This window comes from Eubalaena glacialis, chromosome X (assembly GCF_028564815.1).
Source record: "Eubalaena glacialis isolate mEubGla1 chromosome X, mEubGla1.1.hap2.+ XY, whole genome shotgun sequence".
NCBI classification, from domain to species: domain Eukaryota; kingdom Metazoa; phylum Chordata; class Mammalia; order Artiodactyla; family Balaenidae; genus Eubalaena; species Eubalaena glacialis.
In genome coordinates, this window is record NC_083736.1 from 40,682,526 (window position 1) to 40,700,839 (window position 18,314).

Below are 18,314 nucleotides of genomic sequence, written 5' to 3' on the forward strand. Positions count from 1 at the left end.
CCAGACTCAACACGTCTAACCATTTACCCATCTCAAAGGATATTTGGGAAGGATATTCCTGAATCAAATGATATTCGGGAAGGATCAAAAGCTGTAAATGGAAGAGTACACAGCTTAGAAATGATGTATAAAATCTTTTTGAGGAAAAATGTTTCAAAGATTTAATCTTTCCGAAGTCTCAAAGCCAGGCCTCAGGGAAGAGTTGAGCTAATGTGGTAAAATACTCCAAGTTTCTCTTTTCAGTTCTGTCTTGGAGGATTTCAATGGATATGGGAATCCCCCCAAAAGGAGCAAGGGAGAAAAGAACAAAGAATCTTTCAATTAAAAGGGATAAAATTAGCCAATGCTTCTTGGAAGAATTCTTTGCTCTTGGGAAGTGGATAGAGTTGCAGTAAATCACGATGGGTCACTCACAAATATTTATCTCCCTTTCCCACCAAAATCTCACCAAAATGACAACAAAGAAATAAAAATAGGTGATAACCCCCAATGGCAAAGATAGCTGGAAAACAAGGCAACAGTGGACAAGAGATTTCAAAATCGTTTGCAAGATGGAAATCAGACTAAGGATTGGTAACTGGCTCAGCAGAGCTGAGGAAGGGAAGCTGAACTCGAAATGTCCATGGCAGAGGCAGGGGCCACTTAGGGATTAGCCAGTGTGGCCCACAAAACTTCTGAGAGGCTCAGCGATTACAGATTCCAGGTGCCAATAAAGGCAGGGATGCGGTGGGGGCCGGAAAACAAGGACTGTCTGAAAGCCTAAATAAAGCAAAAGCAGCTGAACCCTCAAGTATCTCCTTGTACACTGTACTCTTCCCTACAGGGGAGTGAGGCTTGTTCTCCAGAGAAATTCAACAAAAGCAGCTCTAGTCTTGGGCAGAGGAAGCATAATGGAGGGTAGAGAAGAACATTACACACTACACTGAACTTGGGTCTCTCAGCCCCCTTCCTTCTCCTTTTCTGTTTCCAGAACACCAGTGGCCATACTTAAATTCTCTTCCTTTCCCGTATCCCACCCTCCTTCCTAGCCCCACAGGAGGAGATAGGATTCTCCTCTCAATACTCTGAATGGCCCCAAATTGTGGCTTCTGGGGATTACCTAATGAAAATGTGGGCTAGGAGATGACTCATGCAGCGAAACCCACTAATCAACAAGATCCACCCCCAAAAGCTTCCAACATTAAGGACAGAAGTCAAAACGGCAACAGGAAAAAAAAAAAGGTATCAAGCAACAAAGATAATTCAGGTAGCAGAGGGAATGATGTGAGATAAGAGGAAATATTACACCCACAAAAAAAGAACAGAAGACTAAAAATAGGAACCAAAAGAGTGCTCTTGGAATAAAAAACATGATAGTAGTAAATAGATGCAGAAGAAGGGGTGGAATGTAAAGTTGAGGAAACCCCTTAGTAAGGACATCATAATGACAAAGAAAAATTGGGGAGAGAAAGATCCAAATTCAAGAGAGCCAAAATCTTAATGATAGGAGTTCTCACAAGAGAAAAATAAAAATGGAGGAAAGGAAATTATTTAAAAATTAATGGAAAATTTATCAGAGCCAAAGGACAGAGTCTCCAGACTGGAAGGGCCCATAAACTGTTAAGCACAATGAATCTACATACAGACACACACACACACACACACACACACACACACACCACAAGCCCCGTCATGAACTTCCAGAACACCAGGAATAAAGAGACGATCCTAAGAGCATCCAGAAAGAACAGCAGTAATGGGAATCAATATTATGCTAAATTCTCAAGCATCGTAACAGGAAGTAGTAGCAGTATCTAAAAATGAGAAATCCAGAAATAGCAGTACGTACATGCTATTTAAAGGTCTGCAGAAACAGCTAGAAGGACTGAAAGGCTGTTTCTTGAGAACGGGTCTGGGAGGTGGGGAGAGATGTGGCTGGAAACTGCTGTTGTCGGAATAAGCTTTTTAGAATAATTTGATTTTTTTTTTTTTTACTATAAGCATGTATCAGTTTGACATAAATAAAAATGTAAGAAGTGTAAAAAGCCGATGAGAGACCTTGAAGCGTGCTTTTCAAGGTAGTAAACTCACACAAGTCAGACCTGGCAAGGCAGGAGCACCGCTTGTTGGGAGCATGTCCCGGTTTTCCTCCATGCTCCAAAACTCAGCACAGAGCTTCCTCCCCTGGACCACTGACATAGTGAGATTTTTCACGCCCTCATTTGCTACTATACACTATATCTACTATACGCTACTGTTAGATGAGGTTGGGAGAGAGAAAAGACTAGGATACAAAGGAGTGCTGCAGCTCTAAAAACAGTCCAGGTTGGAGGAGAAGGAGCCGAGAGGGAGCAGTTTAGAGATGGAGAAAGGCTTGACTATTAGGGGAGTGAGGACAAGTAGGTCAATTTCCCCTGAATATTATCTCCCCAGCCGTCCCTCCTGCCTCATGACTACAGGTAATCATTCACCAAATCCTCTCCATCCTTTCAAAGTAGTTTGGAAAAGCCTATGAATCGCATAGAAAATGGATCTCCTTACTTCAGGGTCGTGCTGTGCTTCTGATCAAAAATGTTAGCATCCTCGTTCTCCACCTGAATCCCCTACTTCGCTCCTTGCCAAATGACATTTGACTCTTGCTTAGACTCCGATTCATGGTCAAAGGACAAAGATTTGCCACTCTGGAGGAAATTCTTTTGAAAAGGCTGTGAAGGCAATTCCAAAGAAGAGCTTTCTATGGCGACATTGTTGGAGTCAGCGCACAGCCTTCCAGGGGGACTGCCCTAAAGGGCAACACTAATTCTGGCTTTTAAGTGCGTCGATGCTTGTTAAAAAGTCAGCCTCCTTACTTTAAAGTCCCAGCTCACAGTGCTAAAGTGTTTTCCTAAAACCTCCATAAATTCTTCTTTTCCTTTGATACTTGGGCAAGCCACCATTTCCTTCCCTACACAAACTAAAGGACATGTTTGTGGAAGAAGAGGGAGGGAAGGCAATTTCTCTGGTTCTCCTCTAGATAATAATGAACCCCAAGCAGGCTTCCCAATGCCTTGCTAGGTGGGAGTTCTAAGAAGTGAGTCTAACGTGTCATTTGACAGGTGCTCCTGGTCCCCCTCCCAAAAATGATGAATGGCTTGAAAACCGCAGAAGCCATCCATCTCCTTGCTGTGGGGAATAATCCTGATCTGCTTTATTTCCACCATCTGTGGAGGTAATAGGCGCAGCAGCTGTATTCTGCTGAAGAGTAGTAACATGGGTCCCCCTCTGCCGCAAAGGCCATCTCATAACTTAGGGGAACGGGCTGGCGGCAGGAACAGGGCTGAAAGAGAGGGAGGGAGGGTAGTGAAGACACATTTTTGACTCACTTGGTTGTGTTTGGTTTCAGTTCATTACCCAACAAACCCAGGGGTGCACACTGAAACACCTGGTGAGAGTCTTAAAGACCAGACACTTAAGGAAAAAAAGTGGAGCTCTAGGCCACCCTACCCGGTTGGTCACAAAAACTTAGGAGTCGGCAAGATGGCACTGCCCAAGTTGCCAATGAGTTAACTCCTGTGATCTCAAATCGCCAGGCCTCTAAATTCCAACTGTGAGCCCAGCACAGATCTCCTTAGGGACCAAATCACCTTATATTTGAAAAGGTAGAAAGCATCTGTGTGTGTGTGTGTGTGTGTGTGTGTGTGTGTGTGTGTATGTGTGTGTGTGTGTGTGTGTGTGTGTGTGTGAGAGAGAGAGAGAGAGAGAGAGAGAGAGAGAGAGAAGGAGAGGGACAGAAGAGGGTTTCTCTCTGAAAACTTCCCAGTGCACCAAACACTCTGCAACATTAGCAAGCACATGGTTCAACCCTTGCCCCTCAGCTTCACTGCCACGTATTGTTGGGTGAAATCACTTGAGCCCCAACCATGCCTCTGGGAGGGGGGCAGAGGGAGAGGCTGGGTAGAGTATAATGAGATGATTTTAAAGCCCTGTTAACTTTTTCCATTTTAACTGATATTTCTGGATGAGGCACCAGCTCTCTTGGGAGGCCAGTTCTAAGGCATTCCATGGAGCCCAAAGACAGCTGTAAAAGACTAGCTTGGGGCAGAGCTGCTGGGGAAAGAGTCGCACTTGAATTTCCAGCTATTCCAAGTCCCAATTCAGAAGGCTACAATTAGGGGAGCAGGCTGCCTCTTTACTCCCCAGTCCCATCAGGAACACAGTATGGAATGACCTCAGAATACTCTCTACCTCTTATGGTTTGAGAACCAGGATTTCTTGCTTATTAGTACCGAGGAAATATTAATACCCTAATGAAGGCGGAGAGGGGTTGACTCCATTTACAGGGATCACCTGGGCAGAAGGCAGTAGGGCTGGACTTCAGAAGCAGCTCTGGTAGAAATCAAGCCCATGTGTTTCTCCCCGCTGCCCAGTGTACCAGCACAGGACAAGTCTCCGGGACTGCAAAGGTGAATGAGATATCGTCCCTACCCCTAGGAGCTCAGATAGAAACAAAGGTTTAGGGTATCTTAGGGAGCTGTCGTTTTCATTCCATTAGAGATCCATTCAGGCCTGAAGCAAGCTCTTTGAGTGAGAGAGCCTCCTTATACCTCAACGTTTGCACTCATGAAATGAGGTATCATGCCTACCATCCACTAAAATGTACCTTTTAATGTGCTCAAGGATTTACAAAATATTCTAGGGCCCTAGGCACTATGTCAATACAGAGTGCCACTCCTATTATGAATGGGTAATAGCTACCACTACATCGAACATTTAAGTCTGATGCTCTGTGCATTAGTGAAATGACTTCTGACTTCGTTTGGCAAGTAAAGTGACCTCATACCAGCTACCACAGCACAAACTGACAGGGGCTGGGTAACCAGATGTGAAGAGATTTTGAAATGCTGATTCCAGCAGGACTTGTGCTCATAAGGAAAAGACCTAACTGAATCACAAGAGAAATGGAAATGGAGTAGAGGGGAAATCTTCGTACCCACATGCCGGGTCAGGAGAAATTCACAGGTAACAATCTGGAGTGGGTGAAAGAAATCATCCGAATCTTTAGCCACATAGGTTTTCGTCTCCTGATCTGAATTCACACAGCAGCAGGGCTCTACAGCTGCTCAACAGCTGCCCAGCTCCATCCCAAGGCAGGTAAAACTGCCCCTGGGCAGAGTGTGTGCTGAACCAAGTTAACAAACTCCGGGCCTGTCTCCCACGGGAGACTGCAGACGTCAGAGGGGCTCTGGCTTAGCGTGCCACAGGAGGGCTGTGTAGAAAGAGAGTCTGGTCAAGGCTCTGGAAAGCCCTGTGGAGTCTGTGGGGAACAATAAGAATGCAGAATATAAATGTAAGCTGCAGGCTGATGGGCCCATTAGGAATTAGGGCAGTCTTTGAAAGGAATCTGCGGAGATGATGCAAAGCACCAAGCATGTGACCCAAATCGTGGCAGGGCATATTGGAGGGAGAGGGGAATGGGAATGAGACATTTTCTAATCTGATTAGTCTGAAGTTTCCCCTGAGTGTGGAGAAGGGTCAGTGCACAATTAGAGGCAAAGTTAGACTGCTTAGCGGCTCAGAGGGATGACCTCCTCGGAGCTAAGCCGGGCTCGGAGGCGGATGTGATCTGAGACTGAGCCGGCTTCGCAACGAGTTGGGGAATCGTCTTTCTGCCTTTAATGTCAAATCGTCAAGGCAAAGACAAAACAGTCTGCTGAGAGGATGAGAGGATGATGACTTGGTGGCCTCAGTGCTGGATAGGAAACATCTAGGTCCCCCGGAGGCCAGGCTCCCACATTACTGGACTTTCCAGGACAACTCATCCTCGAGGCCATCAAGAGATAATCTAATAAACATCCGCAGCTTCCTGACTAGAAGACAGCTTAATGTGTGAAAGGCATTCAGATCCAACTGTTTAAAAACAAGGCTTCCTCTATGTGGAAGGACGCAGGTCTCTTCCAGTTCATTTCTAAGTCAGAGTGTGTGGTCTATGGTCCCTGATGGAAACTCCTCTCCTAGTCCCCAGTCAGTACTTAGTACCAGGTGCTATGGCACTGGGGAATTTATGTATGTTATCTCAAGTCACCCTGAGAACCATGAGGAAGTAGGTAGTGTTATCTCATTCTAGAGGTAAGGAATCTGGGGTTCAGGCAGGTCAAAAATCTTGCACAAGATTACACAGCTAGCAAGTAGATTCAAAGAATATAGGAGACAAGGTAGGGGTAAAACTGTCAAGATGTGACAAGCCACTGCTTATTTTTAGGCAGTAAATCAAACAGGTTAGAAGCAGGCCTCTGTATCTAAGTGGATCAAATGTCTAGTCACAAGTCTTCATTACAAGGTAAGAGACAAAAAAAGAAACATAAATAGTGCTGTGAGAATCCTTAGGAGGACATAATCACTGCCAGCCAAGCAAATCCAAGAGGGCTTCATGGATACGGTGCTATTTGAAACGGGTCGTAAAGAACAAGCTTTCAGCGGGTGAAGAAAATTGGAAGCTAGTTCCTACTGAAGAAACAGCAAGAGAAAAGGCAAAAAAGTGGCAATGCAGGAGGAATACATGTGAAATGCTAAATGAGCCATTTGGCTGGACTGTTGGGAATGAGAAGAGGAGCTTTGGGAATGTGATAACTGTGGAGAAACCGGGCTCCTAAGCCTGCCTATTTCATCTCAGGTCCTTTACACCGGGATGGCCTATTTATCCCTCATACTGCTGCTAGCAAATGAAAGCAAATAGAGCTGATAGTCTAGAAGATAACCCCAGGTCAATCCAATGCATATACACACATCCAACTGAATTGGCCTCTTCTTGATTCCCCTCCTGATACCTTGGACTCCAGTTCTCCCACATGGGATTTAGTTTTGTCTGCTTCCGTTTGTTTCTTTTTTTGTCTCAGATGAGGACTCCCCACTCCAGACCCTGCTTGAGAATAATGCCCTAGTGACAACCCTAAGCCCCACAATGGAGAAGGGGGAGAAGGAGATCAAAGCTAAGGAGTTTGGTCATTCCTTAGAGAACAAAGAAATGGTACAGAAGGCTTATGAGTAGAAGAGTGACACTATGATATTCTTGCTCTTAGAAGGTACTTAGCTGCAAGATGTAAAGATGGATTTAAAAATTTAGAGGCTGTTGGAAGAAAGACCAGTGTGGAAGCCCTGCAACAGTCAAGAAGAAAGGTGGGTCAGAACAAGAGTGAAGGTGGCGGGAATGGAGGGGAGAGAGTAGATGCAAGTAGTAGAAAGGAGGTAGGACTGTCAAGACATTCTAATCTACTGGCTAGTTGTAGACAATAATTCAAAATGGTTAGAAGCAGAAGATGTGCATTTTAAAGGTTCAGGGGTTAAGTCACAGCTCTTCTTTTTCTAGACTACGTGACTTTAGGCAAAATTTTATCTCTCTAGACCTCAGCATCCTCTTGTAAGATAGGATAATAGCTCTGACCTTACCAAGTTGTCCTCACAAAGTAAATGAGGTAATGTATTCAAAGCAATGATAACAATGCCTAGAACACAGCCCCAAATGTCAGAATTATCAAGATAAGTACGTTAGAGGGGGGGCTGGAGTCATGCCATGGTAAGCATAAAAGATGACCAGAGTCTGGGTGGCTAGGAGGGTGGTGCCAGGAAGTCAAGAGTCAGGTTCAGTACAAGAAGTGAGGTGTTTTAGAAAGCGGTTGACTGTGCTTCCCTTTTGCAACATCATAATCTCTGCACTTTACATCTAGTGTTCTAGCAGGACAGAGCTCTGTGCTAATAACATGAGGTGTTCTTACTGCATGTCTGTGGCCATTAGAAACTACTGCTTTGAAAAATCTGCCCTAAATTTTACATCTAATACTCTCATAACCAATGAGGTTGTACATTTTCATTTTGTCCCAGGAATCTGTGTGCATATAAGTATATCTTAATGTTAAAAAGATAAAATGATAATTCATAATAGGCTCTCTAACATTCAAAATCATGACTCATTTTTCCTTTTTAACACTTAAATGGAGATGTGTCATCGGTAATAAATAAAAACAGTCAAGGGTAAATCAAGGGCAATTAAAGGTAGATGTAAAACCAGGAATAGTCTCTGAAACAAAAATATGCAGGACATTGCCCATGAGGGTGGAGTTCTCACTTACCTGGAGAGTAAGGATCCCAGAATATCATCATTCAAAGGTAATCTGGAGGACCTGCACAGCCTTTTGATGTCTTTGCTGGGTAATAATTTTTCCCTGCATTAAAACAAAGTAAATGGGCTTTTATATACTTTGTGTCTCTTGAGTAACAATTACACTCTATAGGAAAGAAAACACAGATGTGTCCTAAAAGCATGCACCTGGAAATAAGTATGAAAACTGGTACTGGAATCACAGTAAGGAAAAACAGTAATACTGCATTTCACCAACTTTTTTTTCCATTTCAGAAGTCACTAGATTCTGTCCTTACAAAGGTCTTTCCATCAAGATTCAGATTCTTGGTTGGTGATAGTACAGCCTATTAAGGCTGTAGCCACGAGTGTTGCTCTAAGTAATCGATCTGCATTCTTGACCACTAGTCAAAAATGGTTCTGATATTTGAAAACATCTCTTAATCTGACAGGCATCTAGAGCCTCCAACACAAGTATTATATGACTGGAGGGTGTTTTTCTAGTCTTTTCCTAGGACCCAAACCTTATAACCTAGAAGCCCCAACCGGGGCCTTAACATTCACCTCAATTTTTTCTCCAGAGCAGCCCAACAGTCATTTTCCCCAGCCTGCTGAGGGCACAGAAATGCTTGTCCAATGTTCTAACTCAGACAGTGTTCTTCCAGGCATCAGGCAAAATTAGAACCAACAGGAAAGAAAGTGGGCTTCTTTCTTTGCAGTAGGTTATAAAATGATAAGAGAATGTTTATGTCTAGAATTGGAGCTTGTTGGATCTGGAGAACCTCAGAGTTGTCTGATCAACTAGCCCCATTTTCCCAGGAGGTGTTCCTTTAGTGAAGGAGGGTCACAATTCTCACCCTGGGAAGGGGTACCACTAGGGTGGAAGGCAAGGCCCGGGTCATGCAAAGCTCACGCCACACATCCTCCAGGAGGCTCAGAGAAGCTTAAAGATTCAAGGAAAAATACCATCTTTATAACATCTCAACAAGGGTGTATTATGGATTAGGAAAAAAAAAACATATTTACAATTAAAATAAACTATGGGACCTTCAAAGATATTTAGGGTATGTAGGTAGCCACTTGGGTGCAGACTTCAGGTTTGGGGATGAAGGAAGGGGTCATGGGGAAAAGAGATGGCAGTGGTCTGTAGTAATAAAATCAGAGGCTAGAGTTTGATCTAAGGTTTTCTAACTCCAGTTGAGTATTCCACCCACCCCTCACTATATCAGTCTGTGGATAAGATGAACACCAAAACATACTAAGATCGAGCTCCAGTTGTTTGTAACAGTGACTTAATAAAGCTCAATGCAAACACGATAAATGTATTCGAAATAGATTATGCTGAGCTTCATTATCTTCAAGGAGAAATAATTTCAAAGAAATTCTATAGAAAGTTTACTTGCAAATCCCCTGTTCTGTGTATTATAAAAGTCACACTTATAAATCCCACTTATCACTAAAATAATGTAAAGAGACGACATCTCAGAATTAAACCTTCTAACATTGATTTACTATGTTTCAATTGAAAACCTCTAGAAACCAATTAAAAGAAAATGCAAAGGGGCAATCCTATTCTTTTGAAGATACAGGGCCTCCCCTATTCCATCAACAAGCAAAGCTCACCATCCATCACTATGAAATATCTGTACCCAGATAATCTCCAAAAATGATTTAAGGTGGCTTTGCTACATAGTGGAGTATGAGGAGACATGTCAATTTTCTTTTTGCCCTTTTTGATAAAATACAAATTCCTTCATTAGTCAGGTTCACAGAAACGTAAATGATTTATTAGAATCAATAAAGTAAAAGCTTACTTTTCCCAATCTTGGTATACACAGGTAGCAATGAGTCTTTCAAAATTCTCAGAAGTATTTTTCTTGAGCTGTTCATGGGCCTGTGCAATTAGGACATTCGTATCTGGACGGGGGTCCTCAGGCACCCGGTAGTGATGTGCAATGGTTATAACTTCTTAGCCTGTGAGTTTCCCGACAGTTAGACTCATCATTATTTCTCTGTAAAGAAAATGGAAAAACACTCAAGAAATTATATCTAAGACTATTTTACCTTTCTTTCTATTAAACATATCCAAATCCCATTTTACAAAACTTTACCAACTGCCTAGAGACAGGTTATTATTTTTCTTTAATTTAATTTCTCTACCTATGAGCAACAGGAAGGCACTCGTGCTAGAATGGAAAACAATAATAAGCACAACAGCTTGTAAATAAAATGGCACTTTGCCCAGAGTCAAACTTCTACCGCATAACAGCCTACAACTAGGAAGTAAATTCTTAAAGTCCTCGAATGGTCAAAAATCCTGTGACTAAATACATGATTTCATTCAATACCTATTCATCTTACTGTATACAAAATAGTAACAGACTTGGGGTTCTGGTTTCCCAGGGTATAAAACTTATAAATCAGTAAGTTAGAAAGGTGTTTTGGAGATGGGGAAAGCGATTATGCACATTTCTGTAGTAAAAAGTAAAAACTGACACACCCTACCAGTGAGAAAAAAAAGTGAAAAGTGAAAAGAGCTGTGTAAAGGTACAGTTGTCTGAGCCTTTAGAAGGCAAATGGCACTGAGATCATTTGGCAGCGCAAACAAACAAACAAACAACAACAAAGATACAAATGACAGCAACACATTCACGATGAGGCCTCAAAGCTTAACAAATTGGCTGACATGTTTTCAATATATTCGCTATAGGAAAGCCATAAACCATGCAACAGGCATTAGAAAGAATTACATCAAAATGGTTAAAGTGCAAACTGTTATGGTGGTTAAATGAATAAGCTTCCACCACCTAGAAAATCTACTTACTGGAAAAAAATTCAGTTCCCAAGAATCCCAAATAAATGAGGGAATACAAGATTTGATTTGTTCTTCCATTAAAGACTGGTCTTTTGGAATAATATGGTTTTTAGTTCTTTTAAATATTTCTTGTCATTTCCACTATCATTTAAGAGATCTATAGGTTCTTCTGGTCAAGAATTTCCTTAGATAGAGTGTAGGAAAGCCCACAGCTATGATGTTGACCTACCTGAAGGAACTGTATTTCACCTACATCCACTTATTAGGGTCTCTGGGGTTTTTGTTTTGTTTTGCTTTGCTTTTGTTTTTTTAATGGGAAACGAAGGCCAAATTCAACCAAGAGGACCCCACCATTGCAGCAAGTCAGTTTGGGTTAGACGATCAATCAGTAACGTTGGCCGGGGGCTCACTACCTGGAAAACACTGTAGTCACTTTGGCATCTGAACTTTTCAGAGTCTATAATCTATTTGGGCTGTCCAGGCATCCAGATGAGCTCCCTAGCTACTAACTGGGAGGGCCACTTGAATGAACTGAGTAATAATAATAACCCTCACCACTTGTTGAGTACTTGCTATGTGCCAGGTCCTGTGCTGCTGGGTCCTTTTGGCATGGATCACCTCATCTGGCCCAGAAGGTAGATACTAGTATTAGCCTCATTTTACAGATGAGAACACTGAGGCAGAGAAATGTGAAGTAATATGTCCAGCGTCACGAAGTCAGAATGCAAACCCCTGCAGTCTGGCTCCAGAGCCCATGTTCCTGCATACTATTCTGTCCCTCGTCTGTTGGGACACAGAAGAAAGAGTGACCGCATGGAGTGGGGCTCATTCAGGGAAAGCTGAAGGCAGTGGCTTTTGAGCTGATTTTTTAACAGACCTCTCTATTCCCTTTCCCGTCCATGACCTGTGCTTTGAGAGCTATCACTAACCCGCATAAATAAGTAAGAGAAAGTAATTTCAGAAACCCTGAGTCACCAACCATCTCTGACAGAGAGCCAAGTGACCACGGAGGAACCACACCAAGGGAAGCCCCCGGCTCATTTACAACACTGGTCATGGAATAATCAGTCACGACACATGCCCAGAATTGAACACTATGCAACCATGAAAAGTAGGCTGTTGACTGATTGGTATTAATTGGTATGAAAGACATCCATGCTATGTTGATAAATGTAGTATGATCCCAATGAAACTAAAGATACCGGTACAAATTGACATATATATGCACAGAAAAAAAGACTGGAAGGATACATACCAAAACATCTATAGCATTATCCCTGATTGCTGAGCTTTCTTTTTTTTTTTTTTTTTTTATAAATTCATTTATTTATTTAGCTGTGTTGGGCCTTCGCCTCCGCACGAGGGCCCCCTCCAGCCGCGGCGAACGGGGGCCACCCCTCACCGCGGTGCGCGGGGCCCCCCACCACCGTGGCCTCCCCCGTCGCGGAGCACAGGCTCCGGACGCGCAGGCCCAGCAGCCGTGGCCCACGGGCCCAGCCGCTCCGCGGCACGTGGGATCCTCCCAGACCAGGGCCCGAACCCGTGCCCCCCGCACCGGCAGGCAGACTCCCAACCACTGCGCCACCAGGGAAGCCCTGAGCTTTCTTTATATATAGGTATAAAAATGATTTTATACCTATATATAAAATGCTTTTTCTGAATTTTTATAATTATCAAATATGACTTTTATCGTCAGAAAAATACCCATTTGAAATCTTTTTCTTTTTGAGGGTAGAAAACGGCATGAAGAAGAAGTGGCACACTCCCAAGGACGAGGGAAAAGAGTGTCTGCAGCAATAACTAGAAACTTACCACGTACCTTTAACTAAACCTACTCTAGCCCCACCAGGTCATAAAAGTTTATTTTCCTCTAGAGGGGTGGGATAGGGAGGGTGGGAGGGAGATGCAAGAGGGAGGAGATATGGGATATATGTATATGCATAGCTGATTCACTTTGTTATAAAGCAGAAACTAACACACCATTGTAAAGCAATTATACTCCAATAAAGATGTTTAAAAAAAAAAGTTTATTTTCCTTTTCATTGGATAAACGGAAATTATCCTGACCTCACTGCAGTGAAAATTTATATCTGCTGGGTTCTGCATGCCTGGGTTTTAAACACCTCAGTATTCCACTGCTTTCCATGTCTTCTTTTTTTTTAAATTTTATTATTTTTTTAACAACTTTATTGGAGTATAATTGCTTTACAATGGTGTGTTAGTTTCTGCTGTATAACAAAGTGAATCAGCTATACATATACATATATCCCCATCTCTCCTCCCTCTTGCGTCTCCCTCCCACCCTCCCTATCGCACCCCTCTAGGTGGACACAAAGCACAGAGCTGATCTCCCTGTGCTATGTGGCTGCTTCCCACTAGCTATCTATTTTACATTTGATAGTATATATATATATGTCCATGCTACTCTCTCACTTCGTGCCAGCTTACCCTTCCCCCTCCCCATGTGCTCAAGTCCATTCTCTACGTCTGTGTCTTTATTCCTGTCCTGCCCCTAGGTTCTTCAGAACCATTTTTTTTTTATTTAGACTCCATATATATGTGTTAGCATACAGTATTGGTTTTTCTCTTTCTGACTTACTACACTCTGTATGACAGTCTCTAGGTCCATCCACCTCACTACAAATAACTCAGTTTCGTTTCTTTTTTATGGCTGAGTAATATTCCATTGTATATATGTGCTACAGCTTCTTTAACCATTCAGCTGTCGATGGACACTTAGGTTGCTTCCATGTCCTGGCTATTGTAAATAGAGCTGCAATGAACATTGCGGTACATGACTCTTTTTTTTTTTTTAATTAATTAATTAATTTATTTTTGGCTGTGTTGGGTCTTTGTTTCTGTGCGAGGGCTTTCTCTAGTTGCAGCGAGCAGGGGCCACTCTTCATCGCAGTGCGCGGGCCTCTCACTATTGCGGCCTCACTTGTTGCGGAGCACAGGCTCCAGACGCACAGGCTCAGTAGTTGTGGCTCACGGGCCTAGTTGCTCCGCGGCATGTGGGATCTTCCCAGACCAGGGCTCGAACCCGTGTCCCCTGCATTGGCAGGCAGATTCTCAACCACTGCGCCACCAGGGAAGCCCCCCATGACTTTTTGAATTATGGTTTTCACAGGGTATATGCCCAGTAGTGGGATTGCTGGGTCATATGGTAGTTCTATTTTTAGTTTTTTAAGGAACCTCCATACTGTTCTCCATAGTGGCTGTATCAATTTACATTCCCACCAACAGCACAAGAGGGTTCTTTTTTCTCCACACCTTCTCCAGCATTTATTGTTTGTAGATTTTTTGATGATGGCCATTCTGAGCGGTGTGAGGTGATACCTCATTGCAGCTTTGATTTGCATTTCTCTAATGATTAGTGATGTTGAGCATCCTTTCATGTGTTTGTTGGCAATCGGTATATCTTCTTTGGAGAAATGTCTATTTAGGTCTTCGGCCCATTTTTGGATTGGGTTGTTTGTTTTTTTGATATTGAGCTGCATGAGCTGCTTGTATATTTTGGAGATGAATCCTTTGTCAGTTGCTTCATTTGCAAATATTTTCTCCCATTCTGAGGGTTGTCGTTTCGTCTTGTTTATGGTCTCCTTTGCTGTGCAAAAGCTGTTAAGCTTCATTAGGTCCCATTTGTTTATTTTTGTTTTTACTTCCATTTCTCTAGGAGGTGGGTCAAAAAGGATCTTGCTGTGATGTATGTCATAGAGTGTTCTGCCTACGTTTTCCTCTAGGAGTTTTAGAGTGTCTGGCCTTACATTTAGGTCTTTAATCCATTTTGAGTTTATATTTGTGTATGGTGTTAGGGAGTGTTCTAATTCATTTCATTCTTTTACATGTAGCTGTCCAGTTTTCCCAGCACCACTTATTGAAGAGGCTGTCTTTTCTCCATTGTATATTCTTGCCTCCTTTAGCAAAGATAAGGTGACCATATGTGTGTGGGTTCATCTCTGGGCTTTCTATCTTGTTCCACTGATCTATATTTCTGTTTTTGTGCCAGTACCATGCTGTCTTAATTACTGTAGCTTTGTAGTATAGTCTGAAGTCAGGAAGCCTGATTCCTCCAGCTCCGTTTTTCTTTCTCAAGATTGCTTTGGCTATTCGGGGTCTTTTGTGTTTCCATATAAAATGTGAAATTTTTTGTTCTAGTTTGGTGAAAAATGCCATTGGTAGTTTGATAGGGATTGCACTGAATCTGTAGATTGCTTTGGGTAGTAGAGTCATTTTCACAATGTTGATTCTTCCAATCTAAGAACATGGTATATCTCTCCATCTGTCTGTATCATCTTTAATTTCTTTCATCAGTGTCCTATAGTTTTCTGCATACAGGTCTTTTGTCTCCTTAGGTAGGTTTATTCCTAGGTATTTTATTCTTTTTGTTGCAATGGTAAATGGGAGTGTTTCCTTAATTTCTCTTTCAGATTTTTCATCATTAGTGTATAGGAATGCAAGAGATTTCTGTGCATTAATTTTATATCCTGCTACTTTACCATATTCATTGATTAGCTCTAGTAGTTTTCTGGTAGCATCTTTGGGATTCTCTAGGTATAGTATCATGTCATCTGCAAACAGTGACAGTTTTACGTGTTCTTTTCCGATTTGGATTCCTCTTATTTCTTTTTCTCCTCTGATTGCTGTGGCTAAAACTTCCAAAACTATGTTGAATAATAGTGGTGAGAGTGGGCAACTTTGTCTTGTTCCTGATCTTAGAAGAAATGGTTTCAGTTTTTCACCATTGAGAATGATGTTGGCTGTGGGTTTGTCATATATGGCCTTTATTATGTTGAGGTAAGTTCCCTCTATGCCTACTTTCTGGAGGTTTTTTTTTAAATTATTATTTTATTTATTTATTTATTTATTTTTAAAATTTATTTATTTTTATTTATTTATGGCTGTGTTGGGTCTTTGTTTCTGTGCGAGGGTTTTCTCCAGTTGTGGCAAGCGGGGGCCACTCTTCATCGCGGTGCGTGGGCCCCTCACCATCGCGGCCCCTCCCGTTGTGGAGCACAGGCTCCAGACATGCAGGCTCAGTAATTGTGGCTCACGGGCCCAGTTGCTCCGCGGCATGTGGGATCTTCCCAGACCAGGGCTCGAACCCGTGTGCCCTGCACCGGCAGGCAGACTCTCAACCACTGCGCCACCAGGGAAGCCCTGGAGGTTTTTTTTTATCATAAATGGGTGCTGAATTTTCTCGAAAGCTTTTTCTGCATCTATTGAGATGATCATATGGTTTTTCTCCTTCAATTTGTTAATATGGTGTATCACATTGATTGATTTGCGTATATTGAAGAATCCTTGCATTCCTGGGATAAACCCCACTTGATCATGGTGTATGATCCTTTTAATGTGCTGTTGGATTCTGTTTGCTAGTATTTTGTTGAGGATTTTTGCATCTATGTTCATCAGTGATATTGGTCGGTAGTTTTCTTTTTTTGTGACATCTTTGTCTGGTTTTGGTATCAGGGTGATGGTGGCCTCGTAGAATGAGTTTGCGAGTGTTCCTCCCTCTGCTATACTTTGGAAGAGTTTGAGAAGGATAGGTGTTAGCTCTTCACTAAATGTTTGATAGAATTCGCCTGTGAATCCAGCTGGTCCTGGGTTTTTGTTTGTTGGAAGATTTTTAATCACAGTCTCAATTTCAGTGTTTGTGATTGGTCTGTTTATATTTTCTATTTCTTCCTGGTTCAGTCTCAGAAGGTTGTGCTTTTCTAAGGATTTGTCCATTTCTTCCAGGTTGTCCATTTTATTGGCATATAGTTGCTTGTAGTAATCTCTCATGATCCTTTGTATTTCTGCAATGTCAGTTGTTACTTCTCCTCTTTCATTTCTAATTCTATTGATTTGAGTCGTCTCCCTTTTTTTCTTGATGAGTCTGGTTAATGGTTTATCAATTTGTTTATCTTCGCAAAGAACCAGCTTTTAGTTTCATTGATCTTTGCTATTGTTTTCTTCATTTCTAGTTCAGTTATTTCTGATCTGATCTTTATGATTTCTTTCCTTCTGCTAACTTTGGGGGTTTTTTGTTCTTCTTTCTCTAATTGCTTTAGCTGTAAGTTTAGGTTGTTTATCTGAGATGTTTCTTGTTTCTTGAGGTAGGATTGTATTGCTATAAACTTCCCTCTTAGAACTGCTTTTGCTGCATCCCATAGGTTTTGGGTCGTCGTGTTTTCATTGTCATTTGTTCCTAGGTATTTTTTGATTTCCTCTTTGATTTCTTCACTGATCTCTTGGTTATTTAGTAGTGTTTTGTTTAGCCTCCATGTGTTTGTATTTTTTACAGATTTTTTCCTGTAATTGATATCTAGTCTCATAGCATTGTGGTCAGAAAAGATACTTGATACGATTTCAATTTTCTTAAATTTACCAAGGCTTGGTTTGTGACCCAAGATATGATCTATCCTGGAGAATGTTCCATGAGCACTTGAGAAGAAAGTATATTCTGTTGTTTTGGATGGAATGTCCTATAAATATCAATTAAGTCCATCTTGTTTAATGTATCATTTAAAGCTTGTGTTTCCTTATTTATTTTCATTTTGGATGATCTGTCCATTGGTGAAAGTGGGGTGTTAAAGTCCCCCACTATTATTGTGTTACTGTTGATTTCCCCTTTTATGGCTGTTAGCATTTGCCTTAAGTATTGAGGTGCTCCTATGTTGGGTGCATAAATATTTACAATTGTTATATCTTCTTCTTGGATTGATCCCTTGATCATTATGTAGTGTCCTTCCTTGTCTCCTGTAATAGTCTTTGTTTTAAAGTCTATTTTGTCTGATATGAGAATTGCTACTCCAGCTTTCTTTTGATTCCCATTTGCATGGAATATCTTTTTCCAACCCCTCACTTTCAGTCTGTATGTGTCCCTAGGTCTGAAGTGGGTCTCTTGTAGACAGCATATATACGGGTCTTGTTTTTGTATCCATTCAACCAGTCTGTGTCTTTTGTTAGGAGCATTTAATCCATTTGCATTTAAGGTGATTATCGATATATAAGTTCCTATTACCATTTTCTTAATTGTTTTGGGTTTGTTATTGTGGGTCTTTTCCTTCTCTTGTGTTTCCTGCCTAGAGAAGTTCCTTTAGCATTTGTTGTAAGGGTGGTTTGGTGGTGCTGAATTCTCTTAGCTTTTGCTTGTATGTAAAGGCTTTAATTTCTCTGTCGAATCTGTAATGAGGTCCTTGCTGGGTAGACCAATCTTGGTTGTAGGTTTTTCTCTTTCATCACTTTAAATATGTCCTGCCACTCCCTTCTGGCTTGCAGAGTGTCTGCTGAAAGATCAGCTGTTAACCTTATGGGGATTCCCTTGCATGTTATTTGTTACTTTTCCCTTGCTGCTTTTAATATTTTTTCTTTGTATTTAATTTTTGATAGTTTGGTTAATATGTGTCTTGGCGTGTTTCTCCT

General features: G+C 41.7%; 1 protein-coding gene across 1 annotated transcript in view; it reads right to left on the reverse strand.

Moving 5' to 3' along the window:
* Positions 1-18,314, reverse strand: part of EFHC2 (EF-hand domain containing 2) — a 158,975-nt gene that overhangs the window by 20,741 nt on the left and 119,920 nt on the right. The window contains 2 exon segments of the mRNA XM_061178968.1: positions 8,082-8,174; positions 9,904-10,101. Of these exon segments, the coding sequence (XP_061034951.1) occupies positions 8,082-8,174; positions 9,904-10,101 (291 nt within the window).